The following is a 21,445-nucleotide window of genomic DNA, read 5'->3' on the forward strand; positions in this document are numbered from 1 at the left end:
ACAACGTCAAGGGCAACTTGGGATGGGCAATAAATGCTGGCCAGCCACTGACACCCATGTCCCACAAAAAAATGTACGGGCTATGCAGACAGAAGAGTAGAGTGAGATTATTTGGATAGCTCCACCATAGAAGCAGATACAGGCATAATGGGTCAAATCACCTCATTGTTTCATAGAATCGTTACAGTGCAGAAGGAAGCCATTCAGCCCATCAAGCCTACACCACCCACAATCCCACCCAGGCCCTATTCCCACATATTTACTCTGCTAATCCTCTGACACTAAAAGTCAATTTAGACCAATCCACCTAACTTGCACATCTTTAGATTGTGGGAGGAAACCGGAGCACCTGGAGGAAACCCACGCAGACACAGGAGAATGTGCAAACGCCACGCAGACAATGGCCCAAGCCCAGAATCAAACCCGGGTCCCTGGTGCTGTGAGGCAGCAGTGCTAACCACTGTGCCACCGTGCCGCCCTGTGTTTGCTGTATCATTTTATGTTCTGGTGTGTATCAGTGAGATTTCCGATACCTTTTCATTGTTCTTGGATAAAGGGAGCACAGATCTCAAAGTTGTGCATGATCCAAAACTTAGCAACATTGTAAGCAATGTGGAAGATAGTAGCATACTCCAGTGGATCACAGACTGGTGAAATGGGCAGACATGTATTAGATGCAAATGGCTGTGAAAGTAATGAGTGATGGGAGGAATGGCATGGAGGGACAATATAATCTAAATGGTACTATTTTTGGAGGTGTGGGTGCAGGAGCAGAGAGAATTGGGAGTGGATATTCTCAATCCTTTCAAGATGGGAGGGCAAATTGATCGGTGGATAAGGAAAGCATCTTAGGGAGTAGGTTCTGTACATTGGGGTTTTAAGCACAAAAACAATGTCATTCTGCTAAAACTTGGATGGATTTCAACTAGTTTGTTTCATATAATTCTGGACACCACACTTCAAGAAGGATGTCAAGGCTTTGGTGCGTGCACAATAGATCTTTTCTGGGATAATACCAGGAACAAGAAAGTTTGGATATGTGGAAAAACTGGGATTATTCTCCTTTATAGTGGAGAAGTTTAAGGGGAGTTTGGAGGTGAGAGCAAGAAGCTATTTCCTTTGGTTAATGAGTCAGTGACCAGAAGTAATAATTTTAAAATAATTAAAATAATAGACTTGAAATGAAAATACATTTCCTCATATCGAAGATTCTTGAGATCTGAAAGACACTACCCAAGAGGGTGGTGGTGGAATCAGGTTCTCCTGTAACTTTCAAAAGGCAATTGGATAAGTATCTGAAGAGGACTAACTTACAGGGAAATGGGGGAATAAAGTTTGGGAAGTGGGACTAACCATCACCCACTTTGGTTAATTTTGTGTGTGTCTCTCACACTGTCTATTTTACAGTTTTAAAGCCAGCAAGGTTGCTATTAAAGTGAAATTCTTTGCAGGAACTTGGATATTAGTTGCTGAGCATGGCATGTGGTCCATACAGCCTGAAGTTCGATTGGCCTTTGGTTAATATGGTTAATAAACATGTTTAAAAATATCAGTTTCATTCTTGTGCAGCCATCACAACACTGTTTAAATTTTCAGATGGAATAATTTTTTTTCCAGACAGCAGCTGTTTTGCTTTGTATGAGCTGTTAAACAGAGGGTGGAAAAATCCCATGGCAGTACTCACAGAGAAGTATGAGAGTTTTTCTCAGTGTCCTGGCCAATATCTATTAACCAACATGGCTGGATAGAAAAAAGATTATTTGGCCGTTCCCTCGGAGGGCATCAACTAGGAAGAGAGGTTGGAGAAACTTGGTTTGTTCTCACTGGAACGATGGAGGGTTGACCTGATAGAAGTCTACAAGATTATGAGGGGCATGGACAGAGTGGATAGTCAGAAGCTTTTTCCCAGGGTGGAAGAGTCAATTACTAGGGGGCACAGGTTTAAGGTGTGAGGGGCAAGGTTTAAAGGCAATGTACGAGGCAAGCTTTTTACACAGAGGGTAGGAACTCGCTGCTGGGGGAGGTAGTGGAAACAGATATGATAGTGACTTTTAAAGGGGGTCTGAACAAATACATGAATAGGATGGGAATAGAGGGATATGGTCCCTGGAAGAATAGGGGGCTTTTAGTTCAGACGGGCATCATGGTCAGTGCAGGCTTGGAGGACCGAAGGGCCTGTTCCTGTGCTGTAATTTTCTTTATTCTTTGTTCATTCCATTGCTGTTGTGGAATCTGGCTATGTGCAAATTGGCTGCCATGTTTCCCACATTGCAGCAGCAACCACATTTACGTCATTGATTGTAACGTACTTTGGGATGTCATTTATTTGTTTATTCTTTCATTTTAAAAAAAATCTCCCATGAAGTAACCGTACTCTCTCGCCCTCACAGCCCTGCAGTGCCGGGATAGTCACCGACCTTGCGAAAATAATGGACGATGTATCAAGAGCCCGCATGGAGATGCATCATGTCTGTAAGTTGCTCCTTTGACTGGAAACTATTGGATTTGCATGAATTATAAATGCATTCTGTCAGTGTAGTGCCCAGGCTACCCGCAAGCACTGCTCTGGGGCACAATTCCCAGGGCGATTCACGAGTTCTCTGAACCGTTCTTACGATTCGTGGGAAAAAAAAGTTTCTCCTGAATTCTTTATTGGATTTATTAGTAACCGTCTTATATTTCCCTCATTTTTGGACTCAATCCATAAGTAGAAGTACAGCAGACAAAGCAATTTTCTTTAGTGTCAAGTGATGTCAATTAATCCCAACCTTTCCATGGCTGCCAATTGATAGGATTGCAGCTTTTAAAAAAAATTGAAAGCTGTAAAAGGTCTCCTTCAGCCAAAATAATTTTTTTCAAGTCTATGGGTTATGGATTAACATTTTTTTCAAAAACATTGCTTGAGGACAAAGAGATTTAACTAATATTCTTTTCATAGAATCCCTACAGTACAGAAAGAAGCCATTTGGTTCATTGAGCTTGTACCGACCACAGTCCCACCCAGGTCCTATTCCCTGAACCTCATGCATTTACTCGGCTAATCCCCCGACACTAGGGTCAATTTAGTTTGGCCAATCAACCTAACCCACACAGCTTTGGACACATGGGAGGAAACCGAAGCACCTGGAGGAAACCCACGCAGACACGGGGAGAACGTGCAGACTCCACACAGACATGGGTTTCCTCTGGGTGCTCCAGTTTCCTCCACAGTCCAAAGATGTGCGGGCTAGGTTGGTTGGCTGTGCTAAATTGACCCTCGTGTCAGGGGGATTAGCAGTGTAAATATATGAGGTTACGGGAATAAGCCCTGGGTGGGATTGTGGTTGGTACAGACTCGATGGGCTGAATGGCCTCCTTCTGTACTCTGGGAGTTTTATGGGTTACAACAGTGACATTTCGAAGAGTGCTTCATTGGCTGTAGAAGTTTTATTTGATAATGCTACTATGAAACATCTTGGGACGTGCCAATATGTCAAGGGTGCTATATAAACGAAAGTTGCTGTAAAATTCTGGGCTTCCTAAAGGCATGAGAGATATATTGTAATGTAGGCCTTTCTTCTCCTTTGACTAAGACACCCAGTGAGGCTAACATGATGTGTGTCTGGAGAAGATCATTCCTGGCCATTTCAAGATCTTTATGTCCAGTGAAGTGACTGCCAGGAGGTGGTGGAATCACGTTAACTTAAAGTTTAGGTCACTGAACCATCACCAATTTCGGGAGCAAAGTAGATTATTCTCATAGCGGTTTGTCTTGCCCGGATAGTGGCAATAATTAATTTCTGCTAATCAGAAGAGGAAATGCTGGGAAATCTCAGCAGCATCTGTAAGGGGAGTAAAGAGTTGATGTTTCGAGTCCAGATGACCTTTTGTCCAAGCTTTAATTTCCGCTGTTCTGCGTTCACAGTTTAAAGAAGCTCTCCATTCTTGGTTAGCTTCAATAGTCGCGTGATTCTCATGCAGGAATGAGTGTCTAACACGACAGAAGAATGTCGATTTAACAATAAAATTTCAAAGTTGAGCTGGTTGTCACTCAGGTGATAGTCGTAGGCTAGAATTTTACCACCTGCCTGCTTTGGGCATTGGAGCAGGTGAGGGGCGGACAATGGGAAGGCCCATTGAACTCGGGCGGGACTTTCCAGTTTTGGGGCGAGCGCGGCCAGAAATTCCTGCCCATAGAATTTGCTCCCTGGCTTGCTCTAGTTTCGTGAACAATGACAGATATTTCCGGAAAATTGTGTAGCCTCAACTTTGCAGTGGGTGACTTGGAGGGAGGCCCATGGCCACAGTTAAACAACTGATGGAAGTTAGATTTTCTGCTCATTGGCTCTGAATAGTCTCCCGTTAAAACTGGCCCTCAGGACCTCATAGCAGCCAGCATTAAAAGATTAATGGTGAAAACCCTTCTCGTTTTTGGCCAATTTTCAATTTTAGTCTGTGTGTAGAGTCTTGTACATTCAGCAGCAAATCCTCAGTTATGTGTGAGAGGGCAAATATAAGACACGCTACATTGTAGGAATGTGTGACATTGCGTGAACGCTGAGGCACGCTGTGCTAGTGGAATGTGTGACAGTAGCCAGCGTGTTGAGTTAGTACTGGGGTACGCTATTATGGGACTATGCGACAGTTTTCAATGTGATGTGTGAATGCCACGACGCACTGTTAGTTGAAGCCAATTGCCTACTTGGCCCTGGGCAAGAAAGGGTAAATTTGGCAGTGATTACTGTTCTGTCGAGCTGCAGATGCCAGGAAATTGGCATGAACGCTGATGGCTTCCTGCAAGTACCCTGCAAATGTGAACATTTGAGTAGCCTGTCACTGGCACACTGTTCAAAACTTGCCAGATTTTCTAAACAGGCGGCAAGAGTGGATTCCTAGGATTGGAATCCGTCAGAAATCTGCTGTCCCTCTCACTGGTAACTTGGCATCTGTCCCACTCCATAAACATGAATCTCCCTGTCACCTGGGTGGGGATTACTGTTGTGTGTTTGGGCTGAAAGGTGCAGCAACAAGACAAGAACCACTCTGGGCATCTGATGCACCAGCGGGGCTACAGAACCCTCCCTCTGGCAGAAGTCTTTAACATTCACAAGCGCTCCTTTGTACACAGCTGTTGTGGGTTTGGCATCAAGAAATGTGTCAAGTAATGAAGGAAGTGGGGGGGAGGGGAAGACCTCAGAAAGTGACAGATTTTAACATTTCACTGAGAAAATGGCACCAGGATGCCAGTACCACATGAGGCTACAGAAGCCTGATGAGAAGTTGTACCTCATGGTATAGGAATCGATATGCATTGCTGACAGATAAACACAACTGAACTCGCATCCACCCACATATTCAAACCCTTGTGTTGTGCTCAATGACACTTAGTTCAAGTAAAGTAAAAGTATTCATGGCATTTGTATCTGTGATGTCCCACCAATGGCAGCCGTGCCTTCAGCTGCCTGGACCCTTGGCTCTGGAATTCCCTCCTTAATCCCCTCCAGCATTAAAATGCTCCTCAGAACCTATCAAGCTTATGGTCACTTTGTGGGTTAGTATCAAACTTTGTGGTCTTGAAATAAATACAATTTTGTTTTTGCTGTCAGTGTTTCAGATTTAATCTTGAATATAAAGCTCTAATGTTAACTAGCACTTGGTATCTCTGACATTCTCACAGGATCCAGCACTCCCAACCTTTGTGAAAAGCATGTTTATGATGTGTAATCTGTGACAATACCCGTAGTACCAACGTTCTGCCCGTGGAGATATTTTTCTATAAACACTTGATGTGGGCCTTTGGCCACAGTGCATTAGGTGAGAATCTGTGGCCCATATATCCATGGGCTCGTTGGTTGGGTAGGACTTAAAGTAATCTGTCATGTTAACGAGCAAGCACTTTTAATAAAATGTAATAGAAATTGCACAGCGCTATAATCCCTGACGATAAGATCAAAACACACTCTGGGCTTGGCAGTATTTATAAATGTGTGGTACAGAGAGACATGAAGGGCCTGAGATCCTCTCATCAGATTAGGAGACCTGAACCAGAGTGTGTTTTGAATCTTGTTCTCAGATAAATTGCCAGGTATGCAGAGCAGGTGGGTCTGTGTTGGAACTTCTGGGGCAGGTGAATGGAATAAAGATGGGTGAACGCGTAGTTTGTGAGCACCATGTCTGTGTGTGTGTGTGTGTGTGTGTGTGTGTGTGTGTGTGTGTGTGTGTGTGTGTGTGTGTGTGTGTGTGTGTGTGTGTGTGTGTGTGTGTGTGGAAGAGGCACCATGAGTGGGTATACATGAAGGCCTGGAGTGGATGTTGTAGCAAGGGATTTGACAAGCCTTTCAACCCAATTGCTTTACTATATTCTGATATAGTAAGATGTCTCACAACACCAGGTTAAAGTCCAACAGGTTTATTTGGTAGCACAAGCCACTAGCTTTTGGAGTGCTGCCCCTTTGTCAGGTAAGTGGGAGTTGTGTTCACAAACAGGGCATATAAAGACACAAACTCAAGTTATAAAATAATGGTTGGAATGTGAGTCTTTACAGGTAATCAAGTCTTAAAGGTACAGACAATATGAGTGGAGAGAGAGTTAAGCACAGCTTAAAGGGATGTGTACAGTCTCTAGCCAGGACAGTTAGTGAGATTTTGCAAGCCCAGGGGGTTACAGATGTGTGACATGAACCCAAGATCCCGGTTGAGGCCATCCTCAAGTGTGCGGAACTTGGCTATCAGTTTCTGCTCAGTGACTCTGCATTGTCGTGAAGGCTGCCAAAGTGATCCCTCTCTCCACTCACATTGTCTGTACCTTTAAGACTTGATTACTTGTAAAGACTCGCATTCCAACCATTATTTTGTAAATTGAGCTTGTGTTTTTATATGCCCCGTTTGTGAACACAACTCCCACTTACCTGATGAAGGAGCAGCACTCTGAAAGCTCATGCTACCAAATAAACCTGTTGGACTTTAACCTGGTGTTGTGAGACTTCTTACTGTGTTTACCACAGTCCAACGCCAGCATCTCCACATTGTGTTCTGATATGGTGTGCATACATCTTTAAGGGATTGTTTCTTAAAGTACTCTTAATCATTACAGCTTGACAGGATGTGACTTGTAGGCAGTCAACTAACAGTAGGATAGAGATTAGACATACTATACTTACCCTCCAATTGAACCTATTTGTATATAGTCTTGTCCTCAGTTGAAGAGCCCACATTCTCAATTCTCCAATCTTTTTGCATAATTGGAAAAAGAAGAATATAACGTGCTGGTATTTATGCTGCACACAATCCCTTCTTGATCTATTCCCATCAGCATATTCTTCTATTCCTATCTAACTACCCCTTAAATGCATTTATGCTATTTGTCTCAGTGGGCAGAACTTCACAAATTCAAAGCCTCTTTCAACCCTCTCTTTACTAAAACCTCCAATATGAACTCTGTACAGTTCTGGTCACACTATTATAGAAAGGATATTATTAAATTGGAAAGAGTGCAGAAAAGATTTACTAGGATGCTACTGGGACTTGATGGTTTGAATTATAAGGAGAGCTGGATAGAATGGGACTCTTTGCCCCTGGAGCCTAGGAGGCTTAGGTGTGATCTTATAGAGGTCTCTTTAGTCTTTGTGTGACCAATAAGAACATAAGAACATAAGAAATAGGAGCAGGAGTAGGCCATCTAGCCCTTCGAGCCTGCCCCGCCATTCAATAAGATCATGGCTGATCTGTTGTGGCTCAGTTCCACTTTCCCGCCCTCTCCCCATAACCCTTAATCCCCTCTCTTATCAAGAACCCATCAACCCGCTTCTTAAAAATATTTAGCCAAGTGTTCTCCCCAATACCTTTTGCCTTCCTAATTATTGTTGCAACTGCCTCTCCACTTACTTTGACCGGTATATCCAGACACCCCAGATCCTTTTGAACATTCAGATTTCCTACCATTTAAATAATCCTCTTCCTTTCTGTTTTTCACACCAAAGTGTTTCATATTTAGCCATGCATCTGCCATGTGTTTGCCCACTCATTCAGCTTTTCTAAATCACCTTGAAGCCTCCTTGCACCCTCCTCACAATTCTCAGGGAAGGCGATGACCTAATGGTATCATCACTGGACCATTAATCCAGAAACTCAGCTCATGTTCTGGGGACCCAGGTTTGAATCCCACCACAGCAGGTGGTGGAATTTTAATTCATTAAAAAAAACTGGAATTAAGAATCTACTGATGACCATGAAACCATTATGGATTGTTGGAAAAACCCATCTGGTTCACTAATGTCCTTTAGGGAAGGAAATCTGCCGTCCTTACCTGGTCTGGCTTACATATGACTCCAGAGCCACAGCAATGTGGTTGACTCTCAACTGCCCTCCAAGGGCACCTTGGGATGGGCAATAAATGCTGGCCAGCCAGTGACACCCACATCCCACAAATGTTTAAAACATTTCTGCATAAATTAGTCTTGACAGCAAATTTGGAAATGTTACATTAGGCTCCCTCATTCAAGTCATTTAATTATATTGGGGCCAAAGCAATGATGCCCATGGCACTGCACAAGTCACTACTTGCTATTTGGAAAAGTACCATTCATTTCCACGTTTTTGTTTCCTGTCCGAACCATTACTTGATCCATGCCAATAGATTACCTCTATCTCATGTACTTTAATTTTGCCTACTGACCTCTTATGAGGGACCTTATCGAAAGCCTTCTGAAAGTCCAAATACACCACTTCCAGTGAAACTTTGGCTGATCTACCAACTCCCACAATAATTCCACATTTCTTGATTTCCTTCGAAGACACCCCTGAAAATCTACCCCTTTGGTCAAACTTTTTTGATCTCCAATCCAAATGGGTTTGGGACTGGACAGCTCTGTGAGCCTCTTCCACACGGAAAATATGTGCTTTACTTACATTCCTGTGAAGTCATTGGCATGTTTTACTATCTTAAAGGCACTACATAAATGCAATTTGTTGCATTCTGGAAAATAAATTTGATTTGAATGTTTGAGGCCCAGAGCCTGAATAACCAGAGTCAAAGAAGGCCACAGAAAGAGAGATTCTACAGGTGAATTGCAACAATCAGAAGGAGACATTAAGACGTAGTCCTGTGCCAGATATACTAAACTGTAATATTGTAGTGAAACAGAAACATAGAAACTAGGAGCAGGAGTAGGCCATTTGACCCTTCCAACCTGCTCTGCCATTCATCTTGATCATGGCTGATCATCAAATTCAATATCCTGATCTCTCCCTTCCTCCCCTATCCCTTGATCCCCTCTTTAGCCCAGAAAGCAATATCTAATTTCTTTTTGAAATCACACAATGTTTTGGCCTCAACTACTTTCTGTGGTAGCAAATTCCACATATTCACCACCTCAGAGTAACAAAATTTATCCTCATCTCTGTCCTAAAAAGTTTACCTCTTCTCAAACTATGACCCCTTGTTCTGGACTCCCCCCACCATCTTTCTGAAGCTGTCTAACCCTGTTAGAATTTTACAAGTTTCCATGAAGCATCTACTCTTCTTGAGATATGCTACCATTTGGGAATTGGCCCTTGTAATAAATAGCAAGTGTGGCTTTAGGCCTATCATCATCTGGATCTGGTGTAACATTTGGCTCCAAGCAGTTAATATTTCAAGCTTACTTCCAGGTAAGACATTGAACTGAGGCAACTTCTCCTCCTCCACCCCCGTCTCCTCAGAGGGACATTGATAAAAACCTATTGCACCATCTCATAGAATCTCTACAGTGCAGAAGACCATTTGGCCCATCGAATCTGTACCAACCATAATTTCGCCCAGGCTCTATTCCCTTATCCCACACATTTACCCTGCTAATCCCCTGACACTAGTGGCAATTTAGCATGGCCAATCCACCTAATCTTTGGACTGTGGAAGGAAACTGGAGTACCTGGAGGAAATCAACACAGACACGGGGAGAATGTGCAGATTTCACACAGACAGTGACCCAAGTCGGGAATTGAACCCGGGTCCCTGGTGCAGCAGTGCTGACCACTGTGCCACTGTGCCTCCATTCAAAGAAATGCAGGCAAGTTGCTCGTGTAGTCCTAGCCAATATTCATCCCTCATCCACCATCACTAAATTAGTTATTAACGTTTGTGGGAGTTTGCTGTGTGCAACTGCCAGCTGCATTTCCTACATGACAAAAATACTCAGTTGTGAGGCGCTTTGGGATGTCCTGAGTTTCTCAAATGCCTTTAGAAAGGGCAGCACGGTGGCACAGTGGTTAACACTGCTGCCTCACAGCACCAGGGACCCGCGTTTGATTTCTGGTTTGGGTCAGTCTGTGCGGAGTCTGCACGTTCTGTCCGTGTCTGCATGGGTTTCCTCCAGCTTCCTCCTACAGTCCGAAAGACGTGGAGTTAGGTACATTGGCCATGCTAAATTCTCCCTCAGTGTACCCGAGCAGGCACCGGGCTGTGGCGAATAGGGGAATTTCAAAGTAACTTCATTGCAGTGTGAATGCAAGCCTTGCTCGTGACTAATAAATAAACATAAAAGTTAAACTTTAGATGGAAAATCTTTCTTTCTGCTCAGAGCACATTATTATCAAAGGTTGGGTGGTGAGCTGGCTACGTGAGAGAGAGGTGCCCCTCTCTCACGCAGAGCCCCCCAAAGGCTGCTCAGACCCAAACTCAGGGCTGCCTTAGTGTTTACAGAAGGTGGAGACCGCTGGCTTCTTGTGTTCACAGTGCTGCTGGCGAGGCTATTGTCAGGAAGCAGCAGAGCGGAATGGAGGTCAGCACCAACAACAAAACATGCAAATCACACTTTCTGTCTGCGACGGAGAAAAATACAATACTCAAACAATCCTCCCCTCTCCTCCCTCCCCCAATGGGCACTGACTCCTCAGAGTGCCGGCATCTCCCCTTTTTAAACTCCAGAGTTTAACAGCATTTCACAACTTTAGAAATGCGTGTTAGTCGTGTGGCAAAGCTTCTTTTTAAAAGGCTGATCTTGCTTTCCCGTTGCTGCACTGGGAAGGTGCCTATTGGGATGACTGAGCACAGTGTTTATTGGGCTGTAACTGGACTGACTGCTCCGTATGTCACCCAAGTGAGAGCTCACTGAATTATCCCAACAGCAAAGCAAGCAGACTGATAGATTTGCCTGTCTGATGAGCCAACCAAAGATGTGCCTTCATATATGCAGTGGCACAGTGGTTAGCGCTGCTGCCTCTCAGCGCCAGGAACTCGGGTTCGTTTCCCAGCTTGGGCCACTGTAAGGTGGAGTCTACACGTTCTCCCAGCGTCTGTGTGCATTTTCCTCCAAGTGCTCCGGTTTCCTCCCACAATCTGAAAGATGTGTTGGTTGGTTGCATTGGCCGTGCTAAATTCTCCCTCAGTGTACCCGAACAAGTGCCGGAGTGTGGCAACTAGGGAATTTCACAGTAACTTCATTGCAGTGTTAATGTAAAGCTACCTGTGACACTAATTATTAAACTTTAAACTTTGTAAACTATAAACCTACTTGGGATTATTAAATAAACATTCGTGAATCAAACCCTTGAATCAGAATCTTCGAATCAGGGAATTCTACAGTGCAGAAGAAGGCCATCTGGCCCATTGAGCCTGCGCAGACAACAATCCCATCCAGGCCCTTTCCCCGTAACCCCACATATTTACCCTGCTAATCCCCCTGTTACTAAAGGGGCAATTTACCATCGGCAATCAACCTAATCTGCACGCCTTGCTGAAAGAATAAAGATGGTAATCATATTAATTCTGATTTGAAAGCAAGGAACTGTAATAGTGGCATTAGGTAGAGTGATTCACAATGATGTGTAGAACCTTTACATGTTAGGACTGGTATCCTGGCACACAGCATGATTGCACAGGATCACACTGTTTTCATTTTCCCTCCTATTTCCTCCTGAAGGCAGAGGTTCTCCCTGGGTCACAGTCCCTCAGTCCCTTGTAGAAGTAGTGATCTTTTCTGTGTGAACCCAGATGGAGAGAGTGGACAAGCCTTTCCTCCTGGATGGCACAGTGGCAGAGTGTTTAGCACTGGTACCTCACAGTGCCAGGGACCCTGGTTTGATTCCCATCTTGGGTCACTGTCTGTGTGGAGTTTACACCTTTTCCCTGTGTCTGCATGGTTTTCCTCCTGGGTGTTCCAGTTTCCTCCCGCACTCAAAACATGTGCAGGTTGGGTGAATTGGCCATGCTAAATTCTCCCTCAGTGTACCCGAATGGGCAATCTGTCTTGGCCAATCAACACAACCTACACATCTTTGGACTGTGGGAGGAAACTGGAGCACCCAGAAGAAACCACTGAAATAACTCCACGGAGGCAAAGGTCCCATCAAGGTTTCTTTATTTACAAGAGAATATTATCTCTCATCTGCTTCCTGTTTCAGCAGGCAGAGAGACTGACACACCTGCTTTAAACAGGGAGCATGAATTGAACCCGGGTCCCTGGTGCTGTGAGGCAGCAGTGCTAACCACTGTGCCACCCACACCTTGGTTGTTATTATATTTGCTGCTGTGTGCAACGTGCCCTCAAATTGTTTGGGGGGGGGGGGTGCGTTGCTTAAGTGCACAGTTCCTTTAATTTTCTTTGCGCACACACGGTAACTTTAAGTGGTCAACATCTGTGCAGCCTGCATGGAAACATTTTGAATTACTACACCTTCGAAATGTTCAAGGAAACATTGGTGGCTGAACTTAAAGAAGTATTTAATTGGTTGTAAAATACTTAATACTCTGAGGCTTTAAAAGATGTTCTATCGATTCTTGCACATTTACATTCTTGGGGTGGAATGGTGGCACAGTGGTTAGCATTGCTGCCTCACAGCGCCAGGGACCCAGGTTCGATTCTGGCCTCGGGTCACTGTCTGTGTGGAGTCTGCACATACTCGCTGTGTCTGCGTGGGTTTCTTCCAGCGCTATGGTTTCCTCCCACATTCCATAGATGTGCTGGTTAAGTTGATTGGCCATGCTAAATGGACCCTAATGTCAGGGGGATTAGCAGGGTAAATGTATGGGGTTTCAGGAATAGGGCCTGGTTGGGATATGGTTGGTCCAGACTCGATATGCCGAATGGCTTCCTTCTGTATTGTAGGATTCTATGATTCAAGTCTATTTTTCTGAACGCAGTAGTGGAATGCAGGTCTTTGAATGGTTAAGTTGCTTCTTGTTTGTGATTCATGATTAGATCGTGTGTTGTTGCGTAATTCCTGTGTGTAATAGGGGACATCAAGGCACATCATCTATCAACATTTTGCAAACGTTTATGCAAAGCTTCTTTAAGGAGAATCTGTGTTGCACTAAGACATGGGAGGTTGTGCAATTCTTTTGTGATTTTACACAAGTCAGCAGAACTGTGCTGGTGGGAAAATCTTATTTTCCTTTGCTGTTTGTTTAATTGAACTCTGTTCCAATGACTGGATTGCTCTTTCTGTTTAGCCTAGTGTGCCCCAGATGTGGTTTTATCTGTCACTGCGGGAATGGGTCTGACACAAGTACAATGATGAAAGGGGCATTTAGCACATTCTTCTTTTGCCTCTTTCCCAGAATTATTTTTAGTCTTCCCCCAGTTATTTTTTCCATATTTGGCAGAAGATAACCTCTTTAACCTTTGGGACAATATCTAATAACGGTACCCAGTGCTTCACAGTCAGAAGTGTTGGATTGGACACTAGTATTGTCACATGCATTAGTATAAAGTGAAAAGTTTTGCAAAGCATACCGTTCCTTGAGAAGGAAAGGAGGGGGTGCAGAATGTAGTGTTACAGTCATAGCTAGAGTAGAGAAAGATCAACTTAACATAAGGTAGGTCCATTCAAAAGTCTGATAGCAACAGGGAAGAAGCTGTTCTTGAGTTGGTTGGTACGTGACCTCAGACCTTTGTATCTTTTTCCCGATGGAAGAAGGTGGAAGAGAGTATGTCCAGAGTATGTGGTGTCCTCGATTGTGCTGGCTGCTTTTCTGTGACAATGGGAAGTGTAGACAGGGTCAATGGATGGAAGGCTGGTTTGCGTAAACAGAGTGAATGGATGGAAGGCTGGTTTGTGTAGACAGAGTGAATGGATGGGAGACTGGTTTGTGTAGACAGAGTGAATGGATGGGAGACTGGTTTGTATAGACAGAGTCAGTGGATAGGCAGCTGGTTTGTGGTTTGGTGGAGGCTACCTCGCTAAATATTTTTAAGACGCGGGTTGATGGGTTTTTGATAGGAGAGGGGATTAAGGGTTATGGGGAGAGGGCGGGAAAGTGGAACTGAGCAGCGACAGATCAGCCATGATCTTATTGAATGGCGGGGCAGGCTCGAAGGGCTGGATGGCCTACTCCTGCTCCTATTTCTTATGTTCTTATGTTATGTTTGTGTAGTCAGAGTGAATGGATGTGAGACTGGTTTGCATAGACAGAGTCAATGGATGGGAGACTGGTTTGCGTAGACAGAGTCAATGGATGGATGGCTGGTTTGTGTAGACAGAGTGAATGGATGGGAGGCTGGTTTGTGCAGGCAGTGTCAATGGGGATGGGAGGCTGGTTGATGTAATGGGAGTTCAGATGAGACATTAAACCAAGCCTTCTGCATCAAATAGACACAATAGATCCCTTGGCTCTGTTGGAAGAGCTCTGGGATACTTACCTGTGTCTCAGACGATATCTATTCTTCACCCAGAACAGATGATCTGGTCATTACTGTGTTGCTGGTTTTTTGGGAGTTCACTGTGTGCAAATTGGGTACCGAGTTTTCCTGCATTACTGCACGTCACAACATTCAAACATTTGTTGATTGCAAAGCACTTTGGGAAATCCGTGAAAGAGGTGATATGAAATGAAGTCTTTCTCTACAAGATTACTTTGGTGGTTGCATATAAAAGCTGCTGTGTCAGTCTGAAGCAGCCACCTGTACGTGGGGGTTGTCCTTTTTCCCAGAAGCGAGGGCTAAGGCTGGAGCGCAGTTCAAGGGAAAGATTGTAAACAGTCGTTTTCTTTGTTTGCAAAGGCCTCACAATGGATGACTTTGTGCGAACATTTTAAAAGCATTTTACTCGTATTACTTATATATTTAATTGTAAAATAAAATGAACAAAACACTCCCCTTTTGAGTGGCTCCAGGCTTTTATACGGAATCTGAAATGAAGTGTTCCATCTGATAATTGTAAATTGAGCAGACGTAAATAGCCAATTGTTTTTTGGTCGCAGAGTGCAGATGCCATGGTTAGGGGTGGATATGTGGGTGAATGAAAAATACACAGACTGAATGACCATTTTTGCAGGTGTCCAAGGTTCAATCCCTTTCTTTCCAGCCCCATGATACAGTGTCAGGCTGCCAAATCAGCAGAGAGCTCATACCTAAAGAGTGTGAGGCTCATATTATGACATCCATTGACTCTGTCTACACTTCTCACTGTCTTGGCAAAGCGGCCAGCATAATCAAGGACCCCACGCACCCTGGACATTCTCTCTTCCACCTTCTTCCATCAGGAAAAAGATACAAAAGTCAGAGGTCACGTACCAACGGACTCAAGAAGAGCTTCTTCCCTGCTGCTGTCAGACTTTTGAATGGACCTACTTCGCACTAAGTTGATCTTTCTCTGCACCCTAGCTATGACTGTAACATTATATTCTGCAATCTGTCCTGTCTGTTTCTATGTACGGTATGCTTTGTCTGTATAGTGCATAAGAAACAATACTTTTCACCAATACTAATACATGTGACAATAATAAATCAAATCAAATCAAACTCAAAAGAATAACACAGCACAGAAGAAGACCACTTGGCCTATCTTCCCTTGCCGGCTCTTGTTTTGAGCCCACTTTTCTGATCTATCTTTGTAAACATTTCCTCTTCAATTAGTTACCAGTTTCAGAGAATCCCTACAGTGCCAGGAGGCGGCTATTTGGGCCATCGAGTCTGCACTGACCACAATCCCACCCAGGCTCTAACCCCATGCATTTACCCTAGCTAACGCCCTGACACTAAGGAGCAATTTAGCACTGCCAATCCACCTAATTCGCAGATCTTCGGAATATGGGACGAAACCGGAACACCTGGAGGAAATCCACACAGATACGGGAAGAACATGCAGACTCCACACAGACAGTGAGCCAACTCAGGTCCCTGGTGCTCTGAGTCCGCAGTGCTAACCACTGTGCCACCATGCCGCCCCGTTACTTTTTAATTGTTATTATTGAATCTGCTTCCAGACAGTACATTCCAAATCACAGCTTGTTGCATAAAAAAACACGTTTTCTCATATCACCTCTGGTCCTTTTACCAATTATTTTAAAAGCTATGTCCTCTGGCTGCCAATACTCTGTCACCAAAACCATTTCTTTAATTACTCTTCCTAAACCCTGTAAGATTTTAAATATTCTCTCAAATCTCCTCTTAACCCTCTCGGCTTGTATTGCAATGTCCTTCCAGCAGGATCCAATCTGCTAATGTGCACTTCAGGCCATTCATGCCACATTTCTGCTGCAGCGAGGTTGGAGAGTTTGGTGGCTAGCCAAATCTCCTTGCATTGCAACGGGATGGAAGAATCCTGCTGGCATGAATGGTGATAAGGTACTGGCCTTTATGTTTCTTGCTAGGCATAAAACAAAAGTATTCCTCAGTGTCCGACATCCGAACTCTTCAGCACCTTCTGGAATCCCAACCCTGCTTATTTTAATGGAGGAATTAATTACTTAGGTGGGCAGGTCAAGGCCTTTCATGTGTTGGTGCAGACTCGATGGGCCAAAGGGTCTCTTCTGCATTGTAATATCCTGTGAAATAGGTTAAAATGTCGAAATGAATTTCAGATAAATATTTGGACTCCAGAAATGCATGGCCCAATTTCATGGTCAAACATGAAGTTAATTTGGGATTTGTCAAACCAGTTTTCAGGATAAAGAAGCAGCAATCTATCTTTCTCTGAGTTATTTTTTGCTTGCCCCACAAAAAGCTGGCACAGGCAGGATGGGCAGAATTGCCTGCTGGTGTGCTACATCATCTACGTTATCTGCTAGTTGTCAACTTGAATTGACACATAATAAACCAGAAATGCCTCACAGTGCCAGGGATCTGGGTTCAATTCCCAGTTTCCTGTCTGTGCGGAGTCTGCACATTCTCCCCGTGTCTGAGTGGATTTCCTCCCACAGTCCAAAAATGTGTGGGTTAGGTTGATTGGCCATGGTAAATGTATGGGGTTATGGGACAGGTAGGGGGTGGGTGGACGGGGGTGGGGGGTAGGGGGAATGGTGAGGTGGGCCTGGGAAAGATGTTTTTTCGGAGAATCAGTTCAGGCTCAATGGGCCAAATGGCCTCCTGCACTGCAGGGATTCTGTGGTTCCATGGTTCTAATTCTTAACTGCTTCAGTTTGGACTCCCTTGCACTTTAAAAAGATGCCTTGCTGTATGGTGGTGTGTTCACCTCAAATTTACTTCTTCGTATCAAGAAACACCCACTATCTCCTCCAGTGCAGAAAAATGCAATGTGTCAAGTTGTGATCTTAATCTATTCCCACTGCTTGCAGTGTCTTGTTGCATGGGGTTAAAATCAAATATCAAAGACTAAAAAATCTGAAATGTAGTTCTGGAAAAGGATGGAGCGGGTCAGTTGGAGTGAATGCAGGGATAATGAAGAAGTTCTCAGGCTGGTGGAGGCGGAAAGGCCATCCACGCATATCTTCAAGAAAAGGTAGCAAGATTGAATTGACCATATTCTAAACACTGGGGACGCATGAAGGATGCGATTGAAGGAAGATTAGAGGAATGTAGACCAAAAAGGGATAAAAAGAAGGATGACGTTAGACCTCTACTGTGGTCTTTAAGGGGTTTTTAGATAAGCACGTGAATCTGCAAAGAATGGAGCAATATGGAGCAAGGGCAGGCAGAATTTGGCCTCATGTTCAGCACAACATTGTGGGCCAAAGAGCCTGTTCTTGTGCTGTACTGCTCTATGTTCTAACTTGAAATCGAAAATAGGAAAGCTCTATGAGTAATTGAAGAGGAAAGCACAGAACTGTGGGTGTAGAGGAACTAGCAGAGCAGCTTGGACAGATTACTGCAACATTTTTATTTGCCCCTTGTAGACTGCACGGAGACTGGTGCTGACATCAGTGTTGACAGGCTGAATGGCCTGTTTCTGTTCTACAGGGGAGGCGATGGCCTTGTGATATTGCTAGACTATTAATCCAGAAACTCAGCGAATGTTCTGGCCTTCATGGTCATCAGTCGATTCTTAATTTCAGCTTGTTTTTATTGAATTCAAATTCCACCATCTGCCGTGGCAGGATTCGAACCGGATGGCCTTGTGATATCGCTAGACTATTAATCCAAAAACTCAGCGAATGTTCTGAGAACCCGGTTCGAATCCTGCCACAGCAGATGGTGGAATTTGAATTCAATAAAAACAAGCTGAAATTAAGAATCGACTGATGACCATGAAACCATTGTCAATTGCCGGAAAAGGCCATCTGGCTCACTAATAGGGAAGGAAATCTGCCGCCCTTACCTGGTCTGGCCTACATGTGCCTCCAGAAGCCACAGCAATGTGGTTGACTCTCAACTGCCTTCTAAGTGATATGCAATAAATGCTAGCCAGCCAGCAACGCCCATATCCCATGAACAAAAAAAAGACTCAATGTAATATAGGGGTTAAAGCAGACACTGATGGGTGCTTCTGTTCAAGTTGTTTCCCAGCTACTGTTCAGAGAAGGACTTTACATGGTCTTGGCTGGCTTCATGGAAACACAAAATCAAACTCTTTCTCAGCCAAGACACTCAGAGTAGTTTATTCTCTCGCTTTGATAATCTCTCCTCCCTGCCCTCTCAAAGATCATTAACTTGCTCCCTGCAGTACAATCCCATGGATACCAGACACACTCTGTTACCTCGAACAAGTGACCAACATTCATCAAAAAGGTATGTATGAATGTGAATGTCAGCAGCAATCCCACTGAGCCAGTCCTATCCTTGCCCAGCAGAGCATGGTTCATAATGAACAGGAATGGAAGCACCAGCCAAGTCTCATCTTGTCCTTCCCCTACCATACACTGTCCCAGATGAGAGTTGCTAACTTGACTAAGAGGAATTAGAGACAGCGTTGATTCATTGGCTTTGGGGCATGCTGAGGTTGAGAGGTGCTATTTGAATGCAAGTTTTCTTGTATTGTCTTTGTCCACCTGACTCTGGGATGTGCACCGAACAGGATATGAAAGCAATAACTTATTGCTGCGGTTGGGATGTGAACAACTGGCCTCGAGAGGATCCAGTCCCCTTGTACTCTCCATCTCTCTCCAGGGATCAGCCTTATCTAGACCACTAGAGCCTTATCTTTATTTCAGAAGGGTGGATGTGGGGCTGTGCAGTGCTGATTAATAACAATCGGCTGACACTGAAATGTTATTTTTAAGGGAGAAATCCAAGGAAAGGCCAAAGCTGATGGTGCAGCAACCATGTAGAAAGATTGAAACACGATAATGACTGACGTAATTTCCTAATCCATGTTACAAATGCCTATTAATTACACAACATATGGATTATATTAAAACTTGATCATTTAAGGTCCATGTACAAAATGTATATTGTATACCATCTGGATCTCTGATCATTAACACATTATAAAGTAGAGTTTTAGAATCATAGAATCCTACAGTGCAGAAGAAACCACATTTCAGACTTTTTAGTCTTTAATATCTGATTTTAACCCCATGCAACAAGATACTCCAAGTGGTGGGAATAGATCAAGATCATATTGACACATTGAGCTTTTCTGCACTGGAGGAGATGGTGGGTGTTTCTTAATACAAAGGAGTAAATTTGAGGTGCACACGTCACCATACACCAAGGGCAAAGGAGTCCAAACCGAAGCGGTTAAGAATTAGAACCATAGAACCACAGAATTCCTACGCTGTAGGAGGCCATTTAGCCCATCAAGTCTGCACCACAATCCCACCAGGCCCTGACTCCATAATCCCATGCATTTACCTGCTAATCCCGTTGACACTAAGGGGCAATTTATCACAGCCAATCCACCTAACCCGCACACCTTTTGGACTGTGGGAGGAAACTGGAGCACTCAGAGGAAACCCATGCAGACACGGGGAAAATGTGCAAACTCCACACAGACAGTGACCCAAGGCTCGGAATCAAACCCGGGTCCTGGTGCTGTGAGGCAGCAGTGCAAACCACTGTGCCACCCCCATTTACAAATTGAGTTTGGTTAAAGTAAGTTAAATTTTTTTTAAAACTATCACTGCATTTTACTGGACAAACTTTTTCAGCAGTGATGATTGACTGAGCCACTTGTGTTTATTTGGGACATGATTCTCTTGACAGCTTTCATAATTACAGCACCGTGTCTTTCAGGAGCTGATAGCATTACCTGTTTATAAATTTTGCTCTCTTACTTTCATGTCTGTTGGTTTTCCTCTCCTGTCCTCCACCAACTCCTCTCCCACAACTCATTTTTCTGTGGGGTTCTCACACTGCACTATCAACCATCCAAAAGCTGAGCAGATTGCAGAGACTTACTGCCTGGGGCTCGCCCGTGCAGAGCGGGCAGGTTCCAAATGGGAAAGGGAGAAAATCCTTCATTGAAGAAAGGTGTTGTCATTAGGTGGAGGTTTTTTTTATTGGGAGGGTCTGCCTGCTGTAAGAAGTTGCACCACACCTCTATTCTGTCAGCAAACGAGAGAGGAAAACAAAGCAAGTCTTGCACTCTATAGCGCTCTTAACAACCTTGATACCCAAACCAAAAGCACTGAAGCACAAAAGCAGCCAGAAACAGTATTGCAGTGTAATCACTGTTGTAATGCAGGAAGTGCGTTGGTTAATTTGCACACAGCAAACCCCTATAAACAGCATTGCGATAGGAGCATTTGATTTTGACCTTGATTTGATTTATTATTGTCACATGTATTAGTATACAATGAAAAGTATTGTTTCTTGCAGGCCATACAGATAAAGCATACCACTCATAGAGATGGAAAGGAGAGGGTGCAGAATGTAGTGTTACAGTCATAGCTAGGGTGTAGAGAAAGTTCAACTCAATGCAAGGTAGGTCCATTCAAAAGTCTGATGGCAGCAGGGAAGACGCTGTTCTTGAGCCGGTTGGTATGTTACCTCAGACTTTTGTATTTTTTCCTGACGGAAGAAGTGGAAGAGAGACTGTCCGGGGTGCATGGGGTCCTTAATTATGCTGGCAGCTTTGCCGAAGCATGGGAAGTGTAGACAGAGTCAATGGATAGGCGGCTGGTTTGCGTGATGGACTGGGTTACATTCATGACCCTTTGTAGTTTCTTGTGGTCTTGGACAGGCACCATACCAAGCTGTGATACAACCAGAAAGAATGTTTTCTGTGGTGCATCTGTAAAGTTGGTGAGAGTCGTAGCTGCCATGCCAAATTTCCTTAGTCTTCTGAGAAAGTACAAGTGTTGGTGGCTTTCTTAACAACAGTGCTGGCACTGGTGGGGAGAGGACAAAAACAGGTTGTTACTGATCTGAAA

The 21,445-nt window shown here is 44.1% G+C and overlaps 1 protein-coding gene across 1 annotated transcript in view; it reads left to right on the forward strand.

The window, feature by feature from the left end:
* The window catches only part of notch3 (notch receptor 3), a 209,319-nt gene that overhangs the window by 16,216 nt on the left and 171,658 nt on the right, over positions 1 to 21,445 (forward strand). The window contains exon 2 of the mRNA XM_080216675.1: positions 2,391 to 2,472. Coding sequence (XP_080072801.1) covers positions 2,391 to 2,472 — 82 coding nt within the window. The remainder of the gene's footprint in view (positions 1 to 2,390; positions 2,473 to 21,445) is intronic.

This window comes from Carcharhinus amblyrhynchos, chromosome 33 (assembly GCF_965287045.1).
Source record: "Carcharhinus amblyrhynchos chromosome 33, sCarAmb.v2.hapA, whole genome shotgun sequence".
Lineage (NCBI taxonomy): Eukaryota > Metazoa > Chordata > Chondrichthyes > Carcharhiniformes > Carcharhinidae > Carcharhinus > Carcharhinus amblyrhynchos.